This window comes from Phyllobates terribilis, unplaced genomic scaffold (genome assembly GCF_046119375.1).
Source record: "Phyllobates terribilis strain yellow unplaced genomic scaffold, ASM4611937v1 Scaffold_2__4_contigs__length_985480577, whole genome shotgun sequence".
NCBI lineage: Eukaryota > Metazoa > Chordata > Amphibia > Anura > Dendrobatidae > Phyllobates > Phyllobates terribilis.
In genome coordinates, this window is record NW_027362762.1 from 524,546,732 (window position 1) to 524,571,010 (window position 24,279).

General features: G+C 40.6%; 1 protein-coding gene across 1 annotated transcript in view; it reads right to left on the bottom strand.

Moving 5' to 3' along the window:
• Positions 1-24,279, bottom strand: part of HNRNPR (heterogeneous nuclear ribonucleoprotein R) — an 87,572-nt gene that overhangs the window by 22,092 nt on the left and 41,201 nt on the right. The window contains exons 3-7 of the mRNA XM_073666019.1: positions 9,181-9,294; positions 6,543-6,719; positions 2,569-2,704; positions 2,027-2,232; positions 1,143-1,292 (exon numbers count right to left, since the gene is read on the bottom strand). Coding sequence (XP_073522120.1) covers positions 1,143-1,292; positions 2,027-2,232; positions 2,569-2,704; positions 6,543-6,719; positions 9,181-9,294 — 783 coding nt within the window. The remainder of the gene's footprint in view (positions 1-1,142; positions 1,293-2,026; positions 2,233-2,568; positions 2,705-6,542; positions 6,720-9,180; positions 9,295-24,279) is intronic.

Below are 24,279 nucleotides of genomic sequence, written 5' to 3' on the forward strand. Positions count from 1 at the left end.
CTGACACTGTTATATGGGTAATGTCCTCCAATTATGTTAATATCCTCCATCCTAGTATATGTGGCCCCCTCCTTCCTGTAATACGTGGCCCTCATCCCCATCCTGATATGCATGGCACCCCAATCCACCATTCTGGTATGCATGGCACCCTTCATCCCGGTATGTATGGCCCCCCCTCATCCTGATATACTTGGCACCCTTCATCCCTGTATGTATGGCCCCCCACCCCCCCGATCCGTCACACTGCACCCAAAAAAAATAAACTATCAGGGATGAAGGGAGCCATACTTACCAGGAGCCGCGCTGCAGGCATAGTGTGCCGGCTATTAAGGAAAATGAATATTCACTGCTCCCCATGCCCATGGGGAGCAGTAAATATTCGTTTTCTTTAGTAGCGGGCACAGTGTAGGCTGCAGCAGGCAGTTGCTGCCTCCTGTGCCCCGCTACTGTTGCTCCTCCCACTCAGCGACAGTATTTATGTATATCGGCCTATAAGACGCACCCCCCCCACCAGTTTCCTCCTAAATTTGGAGGAAAAAAGTGAGTCTTATAGTCCAAAAAATACGGTACATTTACAGATTGGACAAGATAATTGTGATAGCTCTGTAGCAAAACTTAGGACAAGGGAAGGGCTGCTGGCTTTATCTCCTAAGACTCACTATTCTATGTAACGGTGCAATATTTTACGATTATTATACTTAAATATGGTATATAACATTTCTTTAAAAAAACTGTTCTTGCAATGTATGAAATGTGGTTAGTGTTTCAAAATATTATTTTTTTGCATGTTTGGCACAAAATATGCGGCTTACTTCATTAGATTACATACTTGTGCTATTAATTGAAAGCTTAAAAAGGTCAAATATCTTTACATACCCTTGTTGAAGACCATCAAGTGAAAATAGCAGCATATACACTAGCAAGTCTCTGACAATAGTTCTAGCTGGACAGATTTTCTTACAGATTATTGAATTAAGAAAGCAGAAGATGAACAGAGTTGTCATAAATATAAGTATAGCTGGAAGGTCTAATTTTTTTTTCACCAGAAACCACACCATTTATATGAATGCACTATGGTAATATTTCTAATCCAGAGCATTGTTCCAACAGTGTTTGTTTTATCAAACGGATACCCTTCTCACCCTAACTGCTGAATCCCTCTCTTCAAAGTGCACAAAAGCATAATCTTTCAGTTTCTTCACCCGCTCCAACTTTCCAAACACTGTAAAGGCTTTTTCTAGAATCTCCTCTGTTACTGTAGAAGACAAGTTTCTAACAAAAAGTACTTTAACCTAAAATGACAAAAGAGAGAAGACTTAGAGAGACTAATTAAAAAACAAAATGATGAATGACCAACACCAGTATGATAATACTCATGTCTGTATTACCTTTATACATACACTGCTCACGCAAAAGATGCCTTAGTGGTAGAACATTTTAAAGTAGAGTGCATCCCATGACTTTATTCACCTTTTTACAGACCCCTCTATTTAATGGTATAAAAAAATCATAAGAAGGAGACTAACACTATTCTTACAAGTGTAAAAAAATATATACGTGGTCCACTGGACTCTATCTAGATTGATATTAGAAAAAAAAACTGAAGCACATAACGTAAATGATAAATCTTTTGGGTTGTCAAGATTTGTTGTCAAGGGTTGCCAAGTGAGTAAAAATCTCACAAGTGCCTTTTAGTAAAGCCAGCTACCCTAGTAGTCAATGTCTCACACTTTAAAAAGTTTTACAACAAAAAAAGTATTAACAGTCAAAACAGAAACTTGGTGACCGGCTACAGTCATTGATTGGCTGTCAAAGCCCCTTTCAGAAAGTCATTGGTGCAGCAGGAAAAGAAGAGTAGTGAACTAGTCTGGGTCAAAATAGAAGTTGTTGGAGAGAGCAGAATTGCTTTTTTTTTTAACCTATCATACATTTTTGAAGGTTTTTTACCATCTATTGTGACAGTATTAATTGTTGTTGTTTTTTAGTGTAGTATACAGCAACTTTACCAATTACTAAAATTGCTCACCTTTGCCATTATCTCTGGGTCTGGCTCCTCCACTGGATCTGCCCATTCTACAGTTACAACATTGCCCCAAACTTTCACTTTGCCACTCATTAACCTCCGTCTAGCTTGTGCTGCAGTTTTGTGGTCCTCGTACTCCAAGAAACAAAATCCACGGTTCTTTCTCTTATCGTCAGGTTGATGGTACAGAATCACATCCACCAGGCCCTCTAGAGATCACAGTTATTAATATGAAAGTTACTACAACATGGTAATATACAGCAGCTGGGGCTTCTCAGACACTCTAAACTTAGTATCTACTTGCCTACAAGTCCGATTAGAGTTAAGCAGTGAATTCTGCCTTGATATAATATGGCAAGCAAAGCTCTCCAGTAATGAAGAGGAGCGAGAACCGAATTATCATTTCTAGTACAGCACAGTACCCTTGATGCAAATTAGAGTGAATACATTGAAGAACGCACATTCAATGTCCGTTCTAGCTCATTTGATTTAATTGTTTTTGTTCCAGATAGGAGAAGCACTCCTTTGGTATTCAATAACAATACCTGTGACTTTACTGAACTCTTCCAGAATATTTTCCTTAGTTTTATTTTTGGGGATGGATCCAACAAAGAGTCTGTTATTAGCAACAGATATGCACACTCCAATATGTTTCCCAGGGCGTATTTCATAGTTGTCACACTGGAGAAAGTAGTTAGAAGAGAAAAAAATGAAAAGTAATAATACATTATATAATAAGGTAATTGCAAAACTAAGCTTAATGAGAATAAATGCAAAGTGTAAATTGTATTTCATCCATTAAATGATAAAACAAGTGATCAGCAGCCCAAAATGTGCAGCACTAGAACCAGTGGACTATGCGATCACATGAACGTCTGAGGGACAAGTCACATAGAGCACCTAGTTTAACCCCTTAAGGACCAGAGCTTTTTCAGTTTTTGATTTTTCGTTTTTTGCTCCCCTTGTTCCCAGAGCCATAGCGTTTTTATTTTTTGGTCAATATGACCATGTGAGGGCTTATTTTTTCCCGGACGAGTTGTACTTTTCAACACCATTACTAGTTTTACCACATCGTGTATGGGAAAACGGGAAAAAAATTCCAAGTGCGGTAAAATTGCAAAAAAAGTGCAATACCACAGTTGTTTTTTATTTATTTTTTTTACCACGTTCACTGAATGCTAAAACTGACCTGCCATTCTTATTCTCCAGATCATTACGAGTTCGTAGACACCAAACATGTATAGGTTCTTTTATATTTAAGTGGTGAAAAAAAATTGCCATAATCTACGCTATTTTCTAATATACTTACATTAAAAATTCCCTACCGTTCTTTAACTACACTAACTGGTATTCTATTTTTTCCCTACTTTCAGTAACATACTTTTTTATTAAGGGCTTCTTTACAAAACAAGGGAGAAGGGAAATAAAATATGATAAAATATTAGTATTACAACAGTTATATCATGCTAACAACAAAACTTAACTTGGAAGAAGAACCAGGGAAAGGATGCCGGAGAGAAAGGAAGGTAGGGGAGAGATGAATGCAATGGGAAAATAGAAAACGAAAGAGAAGGATAAACAAGGAAAATATGTAAAAGGAGGAGAAAACACAATAGATCATCTACAGTATAATCATTGTTATGGCATCACAGGATTTCAGTTTAATTATATTAAAATAATAAATGATCTATATACTTTATGGCTAAAAGAAGAGGTCGTTATTTGTTTGGAGAGGTATTCTTATTCAGAGAAAAGTATGAGTTCCAGGAAGACCATATGGAAAAGTATCTCTTAAGAGAGTTGGTTCTTAAAGCATAGGAATGTTCAAAAGAACTGTGAATAAACATTTTATCTATAAATTTCTGAGATAGTAGGAACATTAACGGACCTCCATTTAGATGCAATAAGCAGCTTTGTTATAGCAAATATATGAATGGAAATATATATGTTTTTCCCTACTTTCTTAATGATGCTTTGTTTGAGAATCCCTGGGATTCTCTTATTTTAGGAGAATGACAGCAGATAGAAAAAGCAAAGCAAGTGAAAATTTGCTTATTTGCACATTGTCAAACTAATTAAAGCAATTAAGGACATGAGAACACCCCTGTGATTGCAAAGCTATGAGAATTCTGTCATGTGATGACCCTATTAACTTTAATACAACAAAGTACATTTTAAACAACAGACCTTGGAATAATAAGTTCCACAATTGGATGTGTTTTTTTATGTGTCACTAGCCCTGTGAGCTCATCATAAATCAAGTCCATTTCCTTCAAGTTTCTTCGGCTGCTGAGCTCGTATGTCACAGACTTGATTTAGGATGAGCTCAAAGGACTAGTGATAGGGCAGAAACCCTCTCTCCTTTCATAAAACAAACAAGCAGGGAAATGTGTTCCCTCACCCAAACAAGCAGCTGCAAGCCAAGCCCTGCAGTGTCTGTACGCTCCCTTATGATTTCTCCCCTAGCCAGGAGTTGTGGCATGCACCAACCATGTTCCTGCATGGACAAACACAGCCAAAAAAAAAACCACGCACATATGCAGTACATGGGCAAGGCAGGGGCACATTTATAAGATTATCTTAACACAAACATTTTTTTTCCAACACATGCAATTGTGAAAATTATTATTATTCCAAGACCTATTAATTAGACAGTACTTCGTGTGTAACAACTCCTTTAGGAATATTGTTGCATGGCAGGGCTGGATGATTTCCTCAGTACACATAACATTATGGGTTATAGTTAAATGTAGTAATAAAATGTGTAAGTGGTGGAGAAAGGTTGAACTTGATGGACCTAGGTCATTTTCAACCTACAGTTGGTACGGAAAGTATTCGGACCCCTTTAAATTTTTCACTCTATTTCATTGCAGCAATTTGGTAAATTCTAAAGAGTTCATTTTCTTCTCAAAGTACACTCTGCACCTCATCTTGACTGAAAAAAAAACAGAAATGTAGAAATTTTTGCAAATTTATTAAAAAAGAAAAACTGAAATATCACATGATCATAAGTATTCAGACCCTTTGCTCAGACATTCATATTTAAGTCACATGTTGTCCATTTCCTTGTGATCCTCCTTGAGATGGTTCTACTCCTTCATTGGAGTCCAGCTGTGATTAATTAAGCTGATAGGACTTGATTTGGAAAGGCACACACCTGTCTATATAAGACCTCACAGCTCACAGTGCATGTCAGACCAAATGAGAATCATGAGGTCAAAAGGAACTGCCCAAGGAGACAATTGTGGCACGGTACTAATCAGGCCAAGGTTACAAAAGAATTTCGCCATTACTCAAGGTTCCTAAGAGCACAGTGGCCTCCATAATCCTTAAACGGAAGAAGTTTGGGACCACCAGAAGTCTTCCTAGACCTGGCCATCCAGCCAAACTGAGCAATCGTGGGAGAAGAGCCTTGGTGAGAGAGGTAAAGAAGAACGCCAAGATCACTGTGGCTGAACTCCAGAGATGCAGTAGGGGGATGGGAGAAAGTTCCACAAAGTCAACTATCACTGCAGCCCTCCACCAGTCGGGCATTTATGGCAGAGTGGCCCAATGGAAGCCTCTCCTCAGTGCAAGACATATGAAAGCCCGCATAGAGTTTGCTCAAAAACACATGAAGGACTCAGACTATGAGAAATAAGATTCTCTGGTCTGATGAGATGAAGACAGAACTTTCTGGTGATTATTCTAAGCGGTATGTGTGGAGAAAACCAGGCACTGCTCATCACCAGCCCAATACATTCCCAACAGTGAAACATGGTAGTGGCAGCATCATGCTATGGGGGTGTTTTTCAGCTGCAGGGACAGGACGACTGGTTGCAATTGAAGGAAACATGAATGCGGCCAAGTACAGAGATATCCTGGATGAAAACCTCTTCCAGAGTGCTCTGGACCTCAGACTTGGCCGAAGGTTCACCTTCCAACAAGACAATGACCCCAATCACACAGCTAAAATAACAAAGGAGTGGCTTCAGAACAACTCTGTGACCATAACCCAATTGAGCATCTCAGGAAAGACCTGAAAATGGCTGTTCACTAAAGTTCACCATCCAACCTGGCGGAACTGGAGAGGATCTGCAAGGAAGAATGGCAGAGGATCCCCAAATCCAGGTGTGAAAAACTTGTCGCATGATTCCCAAGAAGACTCATGGCTGTACTAGCTCAAAAGGGTGTTTCAACTCAATACTGAGCAAAGTGTCTCAATACTTATGACCATGTGATATTTCAGTTTTTCTTTTTTAATAAATTTGAAAAAATTTCTACATTTGGTTTTTTTTCAGTCAAAATGGGGTGCAAAGTGTACTTTAATGAGAAAAAAAAAAATGAACTTTTTAGAGTTTACAAAATGGCTACAATGAAATAAAGGGAAAATTTTAAAGGGGTCTAAATACTTTCCATACCCAATGTATGTAACTATATATGATGCAGTATTCTTGCTATCAAAAGACAAAAATCCCAAGTAATGCCCCAAAAGAGGTTCCAAATGGTAGCATGAACAGAGTACTTGTTTATTATTTACCAACTTTACAGCCTCCTGTGCTCCGTCTTTGTTACAGAAAGTAATAAAGGCATAACCACGGTTTTGGCCCGAAAGAGGATCCATCATGAGACGAAGATCCCAAATGGGGCCTGCTTTTTCAAAGAGAGGTACTAGCTCATCTTCATACAAGTCTCTTGGTATCTTTCCAACGAACACCTGTTTAAAAAAAATAAATAATGAGTTTTTAACATTTCCAGTATATGTCTTTCAAATTTAAGATTTTGAATCTAGAGAAGATTTAGAGCTCTTAAAATGTAAGCAAGTTAAAAGAGGTTTTCTAAAAGTTCAATCTTGAGGAGTGTGCTACTGAATGGTTCACACAGGCCAGAAGTACAATTTAATCAGTAATCTGAACGGCAAACTCTCATAAGCTGTAAGCAGACCGTTTTGCTTCTGCAGTATTGGTGGAGCGCAGGAGCATGACTCTGAAACTAACTGGATCCTGGGATGCTATAGCAGAGTGCTTTCAAATGCTGTGCTTCATACCTAGAACGGCACTCCCAAAGTCTGAGTACAGTAGTGGACGGAAACCCATTCAATGACCAGTAAACAATAGAATTAATAATCCCTCCATTCTTGAGGAAGGAGGGGATTTTTAACAAAAAGAAAACTGCAAAGTTGCTTGTATTTACAATAACGTTGCAACTTTAATCATTTATTATGTTTAGACAACTCCTTTAAGCACATTTTAACACCAGAGAAATGTAATTAATTTAAAACTTAAAAGCACACCTGTCAGCAGGATTGTGCGCAGTAAACCACATACAGTGTGTGATTAAAATGATACCTTGGTTGATCAAATCCGTGCTGTGGTTCTTTTTAACCCTCAACTGGTGAGGTGGGGTTTTTGTCACGCAACTGGTGATGTGGGGTTTCCTATACCCCAGTGCTTAGAAATCTCTTATTTTTACAGAAAATGCAAAGATCACGTTTGTTTTAATCGTTTTCTTATGGGCGATTGATTACACATGAGTATAACAAATTTTTGACACCCACAAATGGATGGAAGCTAGTGAGATACGTATCCTCATACCAGCATTTTTCAAAGAATGGCAGCCGAACAAAAATTCCCTGGGGTGTGGCAAACCCCACCTCACCAGTTGAGGGTTAAAAATTTATTTTCAGTTTTGAGATGATTTCTGGTGCTTCGGGGCGGGGCTCTATCTTGTGCTCTGCTTATATATTCCTATGTCTGCCTTCCGACAGGTCACTGTCTTCAGTGACCTGCCTACTATTCTAAATACTGCAATCTGAGGAAATAGGGGAGACCCGAAAGGTGGATGGTAGGGCCTGATTTGGAAGTTAGGTAGGTGAGGTGATAGGCCAGTCTAAACAAATGCGTTTTAGGGCATGCTTAAAACTGTGGGTATTGGGGATTAATCGAAGAGTTCTGGGTAGTGCATTCCAAAGAATTAGTGCAGAACGTTAGACGTTTTGGAGACGGGAGGTCCGGATTATTGAGGATGTTAATCTTACGTCATTAGCAGAAAGGAGGGCACGGGTAGGGTGGTAGACTGTGACGAGAGAAGAGATGTAGGGTGGTGCTGAAGCACGGAGCGCTTTGTTGGTGAGGGTGAGGAGTTTATATTGAACTCTGTAGCGGATGGGTAACCAGTGCAACAACTGGCACAGGGAAGAGGCATCGGTGTATCGGTTGGTAAGAAATATGATCCTGGCTGCTGCATTTAGGACAGACTGGAGAGAGGAAAGTTTAGTAAGAGAGAGACCGATTAGTAGAGAGTTGCAGTAGTCCAGACGAGAATGAATCAGTGTGACATTAAGAGTTTTTGCTGAGTCAAAGATAAGAAAAGGTCAGATTCTAGAAATGTTTTTGAGGTGTAGATGACATGAGCAGATGAGTGATTGGATATGGGGAGAGAAGGAAAGATCTGAATCAAGTATAACCCCAAGACAGCGGGTTTGTTGCTGGGGAGTAATGGTGGAGCCACACACTGAAATGGCAATATTGGGCACAGGTAGGTTAGTGGAGGGAGGAAACACAAGAAGTTCAGTTTCTGACAGGTTCAGTTTCAGATAGAGGGAGGACAGGATGTTAGAGATGGCGGAAAGACAATCACTGGTGTTTTGTAATAATTCAGGAGTGAGGTCAGGAGGCGATATGTATAATTGGGTGTCATTAGCATAGAGATAGTACTGAAAACCAAATCTACTGATTGTTTGCCCAATAGGGGTGGTATATAAGGATAAGAGGAGGGGGCCTAGGACCGATCCTTGAGGAACCCCAACAGTAAGGGGAAAAGGGGAAGAAGAAGAGCTGGCAAGAGACACAGAAGGAGCGGTCAGATAGGTAGGAGGAGAAGCAGGAGAGAACAGTGTCCTTGAGGCTGAAAGAGCAGAGCATAGTGAGGAGGAGCTGGTGATCCATAGTGTCGAATGCTGCAAACACTTTATAATTAACTGCAATAACTTTGTTTTCTAGCGCAGTATACCCGTCAATGTTACCTGGCAGATGTTAGGTACTGTAATGGCTACTCATGTGAAATGCCACAATTTTAGAAGTTGAAAATATTTTTTTTTCCTGTTAATTTTGATAACGTTTATCCTATGCATAGAAAATATAGATGAAAAACGTATGAGAGCAAAAAGTCTGACATACCTCTGTACCAATGCCAGGTTGTGCACATGATGAAACAGATTCTGGAGGTGGTCCACCATATTTTCTTTGCCCCGTTGTTACATCCAAACTGTAGCCAGTTCTTTCCAGTAATGCCTAAATAAAATCATTAAAACATCTGAGAACAATACTCTAGCTTAAAAGGGGAATTCCAATTAAATAAAATTATCACCTATCCACAAATCAGGTATGTCCAGCCACTGAGTCCACAAAAAAGAACTTGTGCCCACCATTTGCAGAATGGTTTTGACCATGTGCACCGATAATCCATTTGTTGTCTATGGGACTGTCGGAGATAACTTATTCGACCTGGGGTGCCGTTTAAATTTCTTAACAAAATTACTGACTTTAGGATGCATCTTATTATAAAAAAAAAACACCTAACGTTTAGAGAGCAGAAAATAGGAAAAGCACATTTCCTAATGATTAAAAGTTTCCTGTAGGTGTAAAGAAGTGGAGGGGGTCAATATCATTTTAATGCACTAGGGTAGAATAGATGTAATGTTTAGGTATTCGTGTTTCTCTGCTACGTATGCAGCTTTGCTACGCAGTACACAAAGCTGTGATACAGCCACACACACTATAACTATATAGCTATAAGAGAGATAGATACAGTTATATGAAAAAGTTTGGGCACCCCTATTAATCTTAAGCTTAATGTTTTATAAAAATTGGTGTTTTTGCAACAGCTATTTCAGTTTGATATATGTAATAACTGTTGGACACAGTAATGTTTCTGCCTTGAAATGAGGATTATTGTACTAACAGAAATGTACAATTATGCATTCAATCAAAATTTGACAGGTGCATAAGTATGGGCACCTCCCCAGAAAAGTGACATTAATATTTAGTAGATCCTCCTTTTGCAAAAATAACAGCCTCTAGTCGCTTCCTGTAGCTTTTAAGGAGTTCCTGGATCCTGGATGAAGGTATTTTTGACCATTCCTCTTTACAAAACAATTCCAGTTCAGTTAAGTTTGATGGTCGCCGAGCATGGACAGCCCTCTTCAAATGATCCCACAGATGTTCAATGATATTCAGGTCTGGGGACTGGGATGGCCATTCCAGAACATTGTAATTGTTCCTCTGCATGAATGCCTGAGTAGATTTGGAGCGGTGTTTTGGATCATTGTCTTGCTGAAAGATCCATCCCCTGCGTAACTTCAACTTTATCACTGATTCTTGAACATTATTGTCAAGAATCTGCTGATACTGAGTGGAATCCATGCGTCCCTCAACTTTAACAAGATTCCCGATGCCGGCATTGGCAACACAGCCCCAAAGCATGATGGAACCTCCACCAAATTTTACTGTGGGTAGCAAGTGTTTTTCTTGGAATGCTGTGTTTTTTTGCCGCCATGCATAACGCCTTTTTGTATGACCAAACAACTCAATCTTGGTTTCATCAGTCCACAGGACCTTCTTCCAAAAAGAAATTGGCTTCTCCAAATGTGCTTTTGCATACCTCAGCCGACTCTGTTTGTGGCGTGCTTGCAGAAACGGCTTCTTTCGCATCACTCTCCCATACAGCTTCTCCTTGTGCAAAGTGCGTTGTATAGATGACCGATGCACAGTGACACCATCTGCAGCAAGTTGATGCTGCAGCTCTCTGGAGGTGGTCTGAGGATTGTCCTTGACTGATCTCACCATTCTTCTTCTCTGCCTTTCTGATGTTTTTCTTGGCCTGCCACTTCTGGCCTTAACAAGAACTGTCCCTGTGTTCTTCCATTTCCTTACTATGTTCCTCACAGTGGAAACTGACAGGTTAAATCTCTGAGACAGCTTTTTGTATCCTTCCCCTGAACAACTATGTTGAATAATCTTTGTTTTCAGATCATTTGACAGCTGTTTTGAGGAGCCCATGATGCCACTCTTCAGAGGAGATTCAAACAGGAGAACAACTTGCAAGTGGCCACTTTAAGTAGCTTTTCTCATGATTGCATACACCTGGCTATGAAGTTCAAAGCTCAATGAGGTTTCAAAACCAAAAAAGTGCTTTAGTAAGTCAGTAAAAAGTAGGTAGGAGTATTTAAAACAAGAAAATAAGGGTGCCCATACTTATGCACCTGTCAAATTTTGTTTGAATGCAGATTGCACATTTTCTGTTAGTACAATAAACCTCATTTAAAGGCAGAAACATTACTGTGTCCAACAGTTATTACATATATCAAACTGAAATAGCTGTTGCAAAAACACCAATTTTAAGAAAACATTAAGCTTAAGATTAATAGGGGTGCCCAAACTTTTTCATATAACTGTATATGTATATAATCTCTCTTCCACTCTATAGCTCTCCCCCTCTCTATATCTACATACATATATACACTGCTCATATATACACTGCTCAAAAAAAAAAATAAAGGGAACACTCAAATAACACATCCTAGATCTGAATGAATGAAATATTCTCATTTAATATTTTGTTCTGTACAAAGCTGAATGTGCTGACAACAAAATCACACAAAAATCATCAATGGAAATCAAATTTATTAACCAATGGAGTCACCCCCAAAATTAAAGTGGAAAAACACACTACAGGCTGATCCAACTTTGATGTAATGTCCTTAAAACAAGTCAAAATGAGGCTCAGTATTGTGTGTGGCCTCCACGTGCCTGTATGACCTCCCTACGACGCCTGGGCATGCTCCTGAGGAGGTTGTGGATGGTCTCCTGTGGGATCTCCTCCCAGACCTGGACTAAAGCATCCGCCAACTCCTGGACAGTCTGTGGTGCAACGTGATGTTGGTGGATGGAGCGAGACATGATGTCCCAGATGTGCTCAATCAGATTCAGGTCTGGGGAACGGGCGGGCGAGTCCATAGCTTCAATGCCTTCATCTTGCAAGGACTGGTGACACACTCCAGCCACATGAGAGCTGGCATTGTCCTGCATTAGGAGGAACCCAGGGCTAACCGCACCGGCATATGGTCTCACAAGGGGTCTGAGGATCTCATCTCGGTACCTAATGGGAGTCAGGCTACCTCTGGTGAGCACATGGAGGGCTGTGCGGCCCCTCAAAGAAATGCCACCCCACACCATTACTGACCCATTGCCAAACCGGTCATGCTGAAGGATGTTGCAGGCAGCAGATCACTCTCCACGGCGTCTCCAGGCTGTCACATGTGCTCAGTGTAAACCTGCTTTCATCTGTGAAGAGCACAGGGCGCCAGTGGCGACTTTGCCAATCCTGGTGTTCTGTGGCAAATGCCAAGCGTCCTGCACGGTGTTGGGCTGTGAGCACAACCCCCATCTATGGACGTCGGGCCCTCATGCAACCCTCATTGAGTCGGTTTCTAACTGTTTGTGCAGACGCATGCACATTTGTGGCCTGCTGGAGGTCATTTTGCAGGGCTCTGGTAGTGCTCCTCCTGTTCCTCCTTGCACAAAGGTGGAGGTAGCGGTCCTGCTGCTGGGTTGTTGCCCTCCTACGGCCCCCTCCACGTCTCCTGGTGTACTGGCTATCTCCTGGTAGCGCCTCCAGCCTCTGGACACTACGCTGACAGACACAGCAAACCTTCTTGCCACAGCTCGCATTGATGTGCCATCCTGGATGAGCTGCACTACCTGAGCAACTTCTGTGGGTTGTAGAGTCCGTCTCATGCTACCACAAGTGTGAAAGCACAACCAACATTCAAAAGTGACCAAAACATCAGCCGGAAAGCATTGGTAATGAGATGTGGTCTGTGGTCCCCACCTGCAGAACCACTCCTTTATTGAGGGTGTCTTAATAATTGCCAATAATTTCCATCTATTGTCTTTTCCATTTGCACAACAGCATGTGAAATTGATTGTCAATCAGTGTTGCTTCCTAAGTGGACAGTTTGATTTCACAGAAGTTGGATTTACTTTGAGCTATATTCTGTTGTTTAAGTGTTCCCTTTATTTTTTTGAGCAGTGTACATACACACACACAGATTTGAAACATGCGCATACAGCTTAATGATCACATGAATGGAAAGGTCCTTCAGCTAGTTTGATGAAACGTCCTTCTGCTACTCAGGATGTGCATTATCTGTGTAGGGCTTCGTTTCCTGCCCTTCACTTATCAGACTGATCAGTGCCGGGCAGGAGGAGAGAAGTGATTGAGTAGGACACTGTGCCAGTGCTTTTCCATCACAGCAAGCTGCTTCTGGGCTATAAAAAAACCTTAAACTAATAGTGTGCATTTCTTTCTAAAAAGGTACATCTTCTAGTCTAAAAATATGGCATATATGAATATTTATCTATAAACACACTTTATATACAAATGACATGCATACGAATTGTTGCCATTATTTTTTATTGCAAACCAATGAAGTCCATGATTGGCTGCAATGGTAAGGTGACTCATCAATTCCAGTAATGTCAGGTATTTCAAAGGGCAAGTAATTATTTCTTTGACTGCAAAATTAACCCCAAGGTAGGGAATGTCAACTCATAGAAAGCATCTTCAAACACTGTATAAATGAAAAGTTTTATACATTTTCCAATACACTATGTACAATGTTAGGTGAAATGGTTGTTCATGGTACAAAAAAAAACAAAAAAACAAAAAAAAAAAAAACACATATTTAAACCCTTCACGGCACAGCCCGTTTTCACTTTCATGACCAGGCCAAATTTTTCAATTCTGACCAGTGTCACTTTAGGTGGCAATAACTCAGGAAGGCTTTAACATATCTCACTGATTATGAGACTGTTTTCGTGTCATGTTGTACTTCATGATAGTAGTAAATTTCGGTAGATATGATTTGCGTTTATGAAATTTTAAAATTTGTAAAAAAAATATTGAAACATTTGCAATTTTTGAACTTTTTATGACGCAAAACAAACTGTCATACAGCACAAAATAATTAATAACATTTACCACATAAACCTTAAAAATTGCCAGAATAATGGACGAAATCAGGGAGTACAGTCCCAAAAACAATGTAGGGAACTTTCAATACAAGTCAGACACAAAGAAAAAATGAAGAATAAACTCCAAAGTAAATAGGGAGGCCTACTTAATAAAAAAAAATTATTTTATTGAAATAAGTCAAGAAAATTAATATGCAACAATACAATGAATATATGAAAAATAGTAGTAGGCCAAACAGTAAAGATACAAAATATATAGGCACCGTAAAATCATAAATGTTTTTGCAAATTGCAAAATTATTGCACATAAGTAGGTTACACATTGAAATGTTAGTCCATATATTGAGAACAACAGCCAAATAAATATCAAATAATAATGGGACCTCAAAGTAATAATGTAGTATGACCACTAGATGGCACTACTGTGTAATTTTGCATGGAGAATAAGTTTCTAAATGTGAGCCAAAACACAATACCGAAAGGTCAAACTATGTTACCAGTTAAATGTGGTGAATGGACTTCTCTTTACATCCAATATAAAATGCAATTGACAAGTGCATATCCTTAAAAAAAAAAAAAAAGTTGTGTTTTTCCATTTGTATCCAATACTTATTTCATAACTTTATTTTTCCCTTGATTGAGCTTTATGGCGACTGTTTTTTTGCCGGGCAAGATGACATTTTAAGCGATACCATTTTTATTTGCATTCGTCTTTTTTGTTGCATTTTATTCCACTTTTTGTTTGTATTGTTTTTTTTACCCCTTTTTTAAAAAAAATTTTTTATGGTGTACACTAAAGTGGGGAATTAGTGTGACAGTTTTATGGGGTAAGTAGTTTTGGACGCGGCAATACCAAATGTGTACTGGGCATGATCTAACTAACTTGCTAGTTCCTGGTGACCCGGACATCGGGTCATGACGACATCAAGTCATCATGGCAACAATCAGGCCGCCGCGATGACATCATGGGGGCACCGATAGGAGTGCAGAGGGGCTCCCTCCCTCTACATGCTTGTTAAATTCTGAGATCGCAGCATTTAGGGGGTTAAAGTGCCGATGTAGGCACCGCTTCTGGCATTGAGTGCCGGGTGTCAGCTGTCGGAATCAGCTGACACCAGGCGGTGATCGCACGCACATAGCCCGTATGCACAAAATCGCCTGGACATGCTCAGTACAGGCAAGGTCTGGAAGCACTTCCCAACAAGTACATCAAAGGTCAGGAAGGGGTTAAAGAGGACACATTTCCTTTGTATTTTGCACCATATGCTGGTGCAGTTGGCCCTGGGTTCCTCCTAATGAGGGACAATGCCAGACCTCATGTGGCTGGAGTGTGTCAGCAGTTCCTGCAAGATGAAGGCATTGAAGCTATGGACTGGCCCGCCCTTTCCCCAGACCTGAATCCGATTGAGCATATCTGGGACATCATGTCTCGCTCCATCCACCAACATCACGTTGCACCACAGACTGTCCAGGAGTTGGCGGATGCTTTAGTCCAGGTCTGGGAGGAGATCCCACAGGAGACCATCCACAACCTCCTCAGGAGCATGCCCAGGCGTCGTAGGGAGGTCATACAGGCACGTGGAGGCCACACACAATACTGAGCCTCATTTTGACTTGTTTTAAGGACATTACATCAAAGTTGGATCAGCCTGTGGTGTGTTTTTCCACTTTAATTTTGACTCCAAATCCAGGCCTCCATTGGTTAATAAATTTGATTTCCATTGACGATTTTTGTGTGATTTTATTGTCAGCACATTCAACTTTGTACAGAACAAAGTATTCAATGAGAATATTTCATTCATTCAGATCTTGGATGTGTTATTTGAGTGTTCCCTTAGTTTTTTTGAGCAGTGTATATATATGTCCGTATTTTTCGGACCATAAGACGCACTCTCCCCCCCACCCCCCCCCAATATTTGGGAGGAAAATGGGGGGGGGGTGCGTCTTATGGTTCGAACGTTACCTGTGGTGGTGGTAGCGGCGGCGTCAGCAGAGGTGAGGCGGAGCGGCTGGGGCCGGGACCTGTAGATCACAGCTCTAGGAAGATGGCCGCGCACACCGGAAACCTGCGCAGGCCGCACTGCTACGCCGCTCACAGCCCGGTACAGGCCCCAGCCCCAGCCAGAGGCCCCAGCACAGGAACCGGCCAGGCTAAGGGCCTGAGCCACAGCATCTGACCTCTCCTGCTGCAGCCGCCGACTTCCTGAGGGACCCTGCCTCCTGTGACCCTAGCTCCACAGCCCCCCAGGTAAGATACCATATCTATTCAGACTATATGATGATGATGATGATGATGGACCCCGTTGATGCAAATTTCCCAGCTTTATAAAAACTCAGACTCCTCTAACCTTGTGCCAAAAAACATCAGCCATGGGTTCTTCTAAGGAACTGCCTAGCAGTCTGAAAATGGAGGCCCACAAAGTAGAAGGATATAAGCAGATAGCAAAGTATTTTCAAGTTGCCCTTTCCTCAGTTTGAAATGTAATTAAGAAATGACAGTTAACAGGAACAGTGGAGGTCAAGATAAGGTCTGGAAGACCAAGCAAAATTTCAGTGAGAACTGCTTGTAGGATTGCTATAGAAGCAGATCAGAACCCCCCCCCCCTTTGACTGCACAAGACATTCAGAAAGATTTAGCAGACTCTGGAGTTGTGGTACATTGTTATACTGTTCAGAGACTCGTGCACAAATATGGCCTTTATGGAAGAGTCATCAGAAGAAAACATCCTCACCATAAAATTCAGTGGCAAAAGTATGCGAAAGAGCATCTCAACAAACCTTATGCATTTTGGAAACAAGTCCTATGGACTGATGAGGGTAAAATAGATCTGTTTGGCCACAATGATCAAAGATATATGTGGGGGAAAAAAAGGCCACAGAATTTCAGGAAAAGAACATTTTGCCTCACATTAAGCATGGGGTGGATGAACCATACTTTTGTGGTTGTGTTGCAGCCAGTGGCACAGGGAACATTTCACGGGTAGAGGGAAAAATGGATTCAATGAAATTTCAACAAATTCTTGATGCAAACATAACACCATCAGTAAAAAAGCTGAAGTTGTAGAGAAGATGGTTTCTACAAATGCATATCCTAAACACGCAATAGATTACCTCAAAAGGCGCAAGCTAAAGGTTTTACAGTGGCTCTCAGTCCCCCGATCTGATCATCATTGAAATTCTGTGGCTAGACCTCAAAATAGCAGTGCATGCAAGATGACCCAGGTATCTCACAGAACTGGAAGAATTTTCCAAGAAATAATGGATGAAAATCGCTCATCAAAACAAGAATTGAAAGACTTGGCTGGCTACAAAAAGCGTTTACAAGCAGTGATACTTTAATAAAGAGGTACCACTAGGCACTAACCACGCAAAGTGCCCAAACTTGTCCACTACTTGGACAACCCCTTCTCGTATCCTTCACTTGGCCTGAAAAAATAAAAAAGCTTATACTAAACTCCCGTGCCGGCGTAGTTTTAGCGGTGTCCACACTCTCGATCCCGGGGCTCTCCTGCGGTTGTTATGACACGTGAGCCTGGTGCCCAATCAGTGCTGGCATCAATGTCTCTGCCTTCGTACGGTTAAGTAATTAACAAAAGGTGAGACAGCAGCTGAAGCCCTCACCTCCTGTTAATTACTTAACCGTATGAAGGCGGAGCAAGTGACGCCAGCACTTATTGGGCACCGGACTCACGTGTCATAACAACCGCATGAGTGCACCGGGAATGCAAGTGCAGACACCGCTGGAACGGGAGGTGAGTATAAGCTTTTTTCATTTAATCGGGGCCAAGTGGGGGTTTAAGAAGGGAGTGTCCAAGTAGTAGACAACTTCTTTGACTGTTGACAATAACAGTAATTTTGACCAGGGGTGCCCAAAAATGTTGTTTTAGCCCCCAGATTTTACAATTTCAAGAGGAAATAGGTAAAAATTGCACAAAAATGTGTTACAATTTCTCTTGAATGAGGCAATACCCCATATGTGGCTGTACAGTACTGTTTGGCCACACCGCAGGGGTTTGGGACAGAAGAAGTGCCATTTGATTTTTGGGGGGGGGAGAATTTCCTAGAATAGTTTGCAGACTCCATTTGCAAAGCTTTTAAGTGCCAGAACAACAGAAATCCTCCAAGTGACACCTTATTAGCATTTACAGTTTCTGGGTGTTTTCCAGAAACAAGTATGCATTGGATGTTGCAAAGAAAAAATGCAAATATGCCATTGCAGTGCCCAGTACACTGTAGTGCCTGGAGATATGCACCGCATAAATTAAGCGGGCTCTGCTCACTACAGTATTGCCAAACGTGGTTGCTAACTGCGGTTTAGGCACATTTGCGGGCTCAGAAGGAAGGAGGCATTTGGTAGTGCAGATATCACTGGATTATTTTTTTTTGTGGTGGGAGCCATGGCACTTTTTTACTGAGACTCAGTGCTATCAGAAACGTGGAAGCCCCTTATATTGCCATTAACAGATGCCGGACATTTGTGAGTTAAGTTAAAGCTTTTATTGGTAGCATTTTCAGGGTACCGAACATTTTTAATCCTTTCAAATTTATCCTGTGCTCTACACTAAGCACTTACATCAGGGTTTCTATCTAAATCTCCGATATACGTGATTCAAATGAAATCTCCGACAGATCCATTCACTAATGAGGCAGGCAGAGGTACTCTGGGCTCCGTCTGGCCTCTGTTCAGCGGTGTTAGGCTTTTCAGAGGTGTATAAAATTGTGGTCAACAGCGCTTTTGTGCGTTTCTAAAAGCACGCCTGAAAAGATGGACACCACTGCATAATAAGCCAGACAGTACAAAGTGACTCCAACTGCCTCATTATAGGGAACGTTCTGTTGGGGATTTTGTGCAAATAATATTTTGATGTAAGCACTCAGAATACAGCACAAGATATATGAGAGTCAAGCCTTACTTCCATCTTTGGGAGGCAGGATGAACAAATCGACAGTAGTTCAAAAATAGTTTTTTGGGTTTTTTTTTTTTTACGCTGTTCACCTTGCAGTACAAATGATAAGACGACTTTATTCGTCAATACAATTACAGCGATCCAACATTTACATTTTTTTTTTATAGGTTTTGCTATTACACACTAAAAAACACTTTTTTGCATCACCATATTTTGAGAGCTATAATTTTTCTATTTTTCTGCTGACAGTCATGTAAGTGTGGTGAAATTGCAAAAAAAAAAAGTGCAATTCCACAGCGTTTTTTTTTTTTTTGTTTGTTTTTTAACCATGTTCACTAAATGCTAAAAAAAACTGACCTGCCATTACAATTCTCCAGGTCATTATGACTTTGTAGATAAATAAAAAAGAATCTATAAATCTATGTTTAAGTGGTGAAAAAAATATTCAAAGTTTGGTTATTAAAAAAAAAAAAAAAGGGACGTCATTATCTGAGACACAGTCTCTATTTTTCGGGATCTGGGTTTGGGTGAGGGCTTATTTTTTTAGCGTCGAGCTGATGTTTTTAATTAGATACGATGTTTTAATCGCCCCTTATTGTATCTTAATTTAAATGTTGCGGTGACCGAAATAAACAATTCTAGAATTTTGATTTTTTTTTCTCTCGTTACGCCGTTTACCGATCGGATTAGGTCTTTTTATATATGGATAGATCGGGCGATTCTGAACACGGCGATACCAAAAATGTGATTTTTTTTTTGTTAGATTTTTTTTTTTTTTTTTTTCACATGCTTCAATAGTCTCCATGGGAGACCAGAACCTGCGATCATACGATCGGCTGTGCTACACACAGCAGGACTTCAGCCCTGCTATGTGTAGCAAAAGTGCTCACTTGTTATGAGCGCCGACTGCTGGGAGGCGCTCATAGCATCCCAGCAATGACAACCACAGGGGTCTCCTGCAGACCCCGGGTTGTCATAAAAACCCATCGGCGGCCCAAAGTCATGTGACACGGATGCCGATGGGCGTGATTAATGACGCACTTCCAGCGCCACCATGTTAAATGCCGCTGTCGGAGATTGACAGCGGCATTTAAATATGTTAACAGCAGTGGGTAGATCACTATTCCACCCGCGGCTGTTAGGGGCACATGACAGCTGATCTGTCATGTGCCGGGAAAGATGCGGGGTCAGCCCCGGAGCCCGCATCAAAGGGAGAGACACGCAATGCGCCGTACATATACAACGCTTGTCCTGAAGGGGTTAAGCAGTGCTCCCAATGGCAATCAAGCAGGGACAGCCATTTGCCCACATAACCGCCATGATGTAACAGTATGTCAATTTGGGGGGAACCTTTTCCTGATCATTATGTACAGCTACGTCATATGTCGGAAAGGGGTTAGAAAGCATCAGTCACAAGATTTCACAATACTGTGTATATTCTTGAGATATTAGTCTCAAATCTAATGATGCTGGTGTTCACAGCTTTAAGATCCCTGTTAAAATGGCTGCATTATGCTTTAGAAATAAAAATTAGCATTTTAGGAATTCAACTAAAAAGAGAACATGAGCCAGAATATATAGTCAGGAGATAGTTAGGTCCAGAAATATTTGGACAGTGACCGGTACTCACCTCCTCTCCGGCCTCCAGTGATGTCTGCGGCGGCTTCCGGATGTTATCACGACCCGATGTCGTCATGACAACATCCGGGTCACTAGGAGGCAGGAAATTACTTTGGTCATGCGCAGTGCATGACCAAAGTAATGTCTCCCCTGTGTGCAGCGCTGAGAGGCTGCATGGCATAAGGAGCTGTTGCCAGGCTGCAAAAAGTGAAAGTCCCATAGTGGGACATAGTGTAAAAGTAAAAAAAAGGTAGGAAAGTGAAAAAAAAAATATGAAAAAAAGAATCCCCAAAAAATAAAATTATTATTGTACCCATATTTATGAAAAATAAATAAACCAATAAAAGTACACATATTTGGTATTGCCGCGTCCGGAACGACCAGACCTATAAAACTGTCCCACTAGTTAACCCCTTTAGTGAACACTGTATATAAAAAAAAAAAAAAAAAAAAAAAAAAAAAAAAAATGCTTTATCATACTACCAAACAAAAAAATGGAATAACACGCGATCAAAAAGATGAATGTAACTAAAAATGGTACCGCAGAAAACGTAATTTTGTCCCGCAAAAACCAAGCAGCCATACAGCTCCATCATCCAAAAAATAAAAAAGCTGTAGCTCTCAGAATAAAGCGATGCAAAAAAAATATATTTTTTCTAGAAAATAGTTTTTATTGTGTAAAAGTGGCAAAACATAAAAAAAAATAAACAAATGCGGTATCGCTGTAAACGTACTGACCCGAAGAATAAAGCTGCCTTATCAATTTCACCACACACGGAACGGCATTAAAAAAAAAAAAATTCTGGAATTGCTGGTTTTTGTTTATTCTGCCTCTCAAAAATCGGAATAGAAAGCGATCAAAAAATGTCACATGCCCAAAAATGGTACCAATAAAAATGTCAACTTGTCTCTCAAAAAAACAAGCCATCACATGACTGTCAGCCAAAATATGGAAAAATGATAGCTCTCAAAATATGGCGATGCAAAAACTAGACTTTGCAAAAAAAAGCGTCTTTTAGTGTGTGACAGCGGTCAATCATAAAACACCGATATGAATCTGGTATCGCTGTAATCGCACAGACCCGAAGAATAAAGTCATCTAATCACTTACACCGCACGAGGAACGGCGTAAAAAAATTAACTCTAGAGTTAGGCTAAGGATTTTTTCAAAAGTAAAAAAAAAAAAAAAAAAAAAAAAAAAAAACACGATATTGCGACCAGTATTGAGTGCAAGCGCTCACTACTTGAGTTTGCATCGGGTGCTCGGCTATACAAAGAGTATCGTGGATGTTCGAGTGACCTGCTCGAGTCTCTGCCCCATACGCTTTGTGGCCAAAAAAAAAACGCTGCTGGGATCGCCTGCCATGCACGATCCCCGCATGTTTTAATTTTGGGTGTCTAATAACCGTGAATCATGCGGGGCGTGGCATTGAACATGTCACTTGAGCACCCGTGATACATGGTGCATACCTGAGTACCCGATGCAAACTCAAGTAGCGAGCACTTGTGCTCAAGACTAATGACAACTTATTCAATATGATGACCTAATGTTATCAAATTCTGTCGTACCTCTGGGTTCAAAATGTACACTATACCCCTTGATAAAATCCTTGAGGGGTCTAGTTTCCAAAATGGAGTCAATTGTGGGGAGTTTCCACTATTTAGACACATCAGGGGCTCCCTAAATGCGACATGGCGTCGGCTCTTGATTCCAGCCAATTTTGCGTTCAAAAAGTCACACAGTGCTCCTTCCCTTCTGAACCCTGATGTGCGCCCAAACAGTGTATTTTCCCCACATATGGGGTATCAGCGTACTCAAGAGAAATTGCACAACAGTTTTTAGGGTCCATTTTCTCCTCTTACCCTTGTGAAAATAAAATGATCTTTTAGCCCCAAATTTTTTTTGTGGAAAAAGTTAGATTTTTTTATTTTCACGGCTCCATGTTATAAACTTCTGTGAAGTACCTGGGGGTTCAAGGTGCTCACCACACATCTAGATAAGTTCCCTGAGGGGTCTAGTTGCCAAAATGGTGTCACTTGTGGGGGGGTTTCCACTGTTTAGGCACATCAGGGGCTCCCCAAACGCGATATGGCGTCCGCTAATTATTCAAGCAAATTTTACTTTCAAAAAGTGAAATGGCGCTCCTTCCCTTCTAAGCCCTGCGTGCGCCCAAACAGTGTTTTTTCCCCACATATGGGGTATCTGCATATTCAGGGGAAATTGCACAACAAATTTTGGGGTCCATTTTTTCCTGTTAACCCTGCAAAAATAAAAAATTGGGGTCTAAAGGAACATTTTTGTGAAAAAAAGTTAAATGTTCATTTTTTTTCTTCCACATTCCAAAAATTCCTGTGAAGCACCTGAAGGGTTAATAAACTTCTTGAATGTGGTTTTGAGCACCTTGAGGGGTGCAGTTTTTAGAATGCTGTCACTTTTGGGTATTTTCTGTCATGTAGATCCCTCAAAGTGACTTCAAATGTGATGTGGTCCCTAAAAAATGGTTTCGTAAATTTTGTTGTAAAAATGAGAAATCGCTGGTCAACTTTTAACCCTTATAGCTCCCTTCTAAAAAAAAAAAAAAAAATTGGGTTCCAAAATTGTGCTGATGTAAAATAGACATGTGGGAAATGTTATTTATTAACTATTTTGTGAGATATATCTCTCTAATTTAAGGACATCCAAATTCAAATTTTGAAAATTGCAATATTTTCAAAATTTTCAGAAAATTTCCGTTTTTTTCACAAATAAACGCAAGTGATATCGAAGAAATTTTACCACTATCATGAAGTACAATGTGTCACGAAAAAACAAACTGAGAATCAGCGGGATCCGTTGAAGCGTTACAGAGGTATTACCTCATAAAGTCACAGTGGTCAGATTTGTAAAAATTGGCCCGGTCATTAACGTGCAAACCACCCTCGGGGGTAAAGGGGTTAAAGAAACCAGAGGTAATATGACAATTATCTCAAAAGCTCTATAATGGGCTATTCCCTCGTTATTCCATCAACCATTAGGCAGCTAAAGGTTTGGAGCTCATTCCAGGTGTGACATTTGCATTTGGAAGCTGTTGCTGTGAACCCACAACATGCAGCCAGAAGAGCTAGCAATGGAAGAGAAACAGAAAGTCATTAGGCTGAAAAAATAAAAAGTAATCCATCAGAGATAGCAGAAATGTTAGTAGTAACCAAATCAGAGGATCACCATGTACCAGAATGATGGGAAGAAGAAAAAAGGATGGAGAAGGCTTGGAATGACTCATCATCCAAACCAGATGCACATGACATCCTATGCAAAACATGGTGGAGGTAGTGTGATGGATGGGCATGCATGGCTTCCAATGGTACTGGGTCACTAGTGTTTACTGATGTGACTAAAGATAAAAACAGCCAGATGAATTCTGAAGTGTACAGGGCTACACTTTCTGCTCAGATTCAAACAAATGCAGCAAGGTTGATTGTACATCAGTACTGTGAAGTGCCATCCAATGACCCAAAACATACTGGGAAAGCAATCCAGGAATTTAAGGCAAAGAAGTGGAATATTCTGCAATGGCAGAGTCAATCATCAGATCTCAACCCCATCGAGCATGTATTTCACATGCTATAGACAAAAGTTAAGAAAGAAAGACACAGAAACAAGCAACCACTTAAGTCAACTGCAGTGAAGGCCTGGCAAAGCATCACAAAGGAAGAAATCCAGTATTTGGTGAGGTCC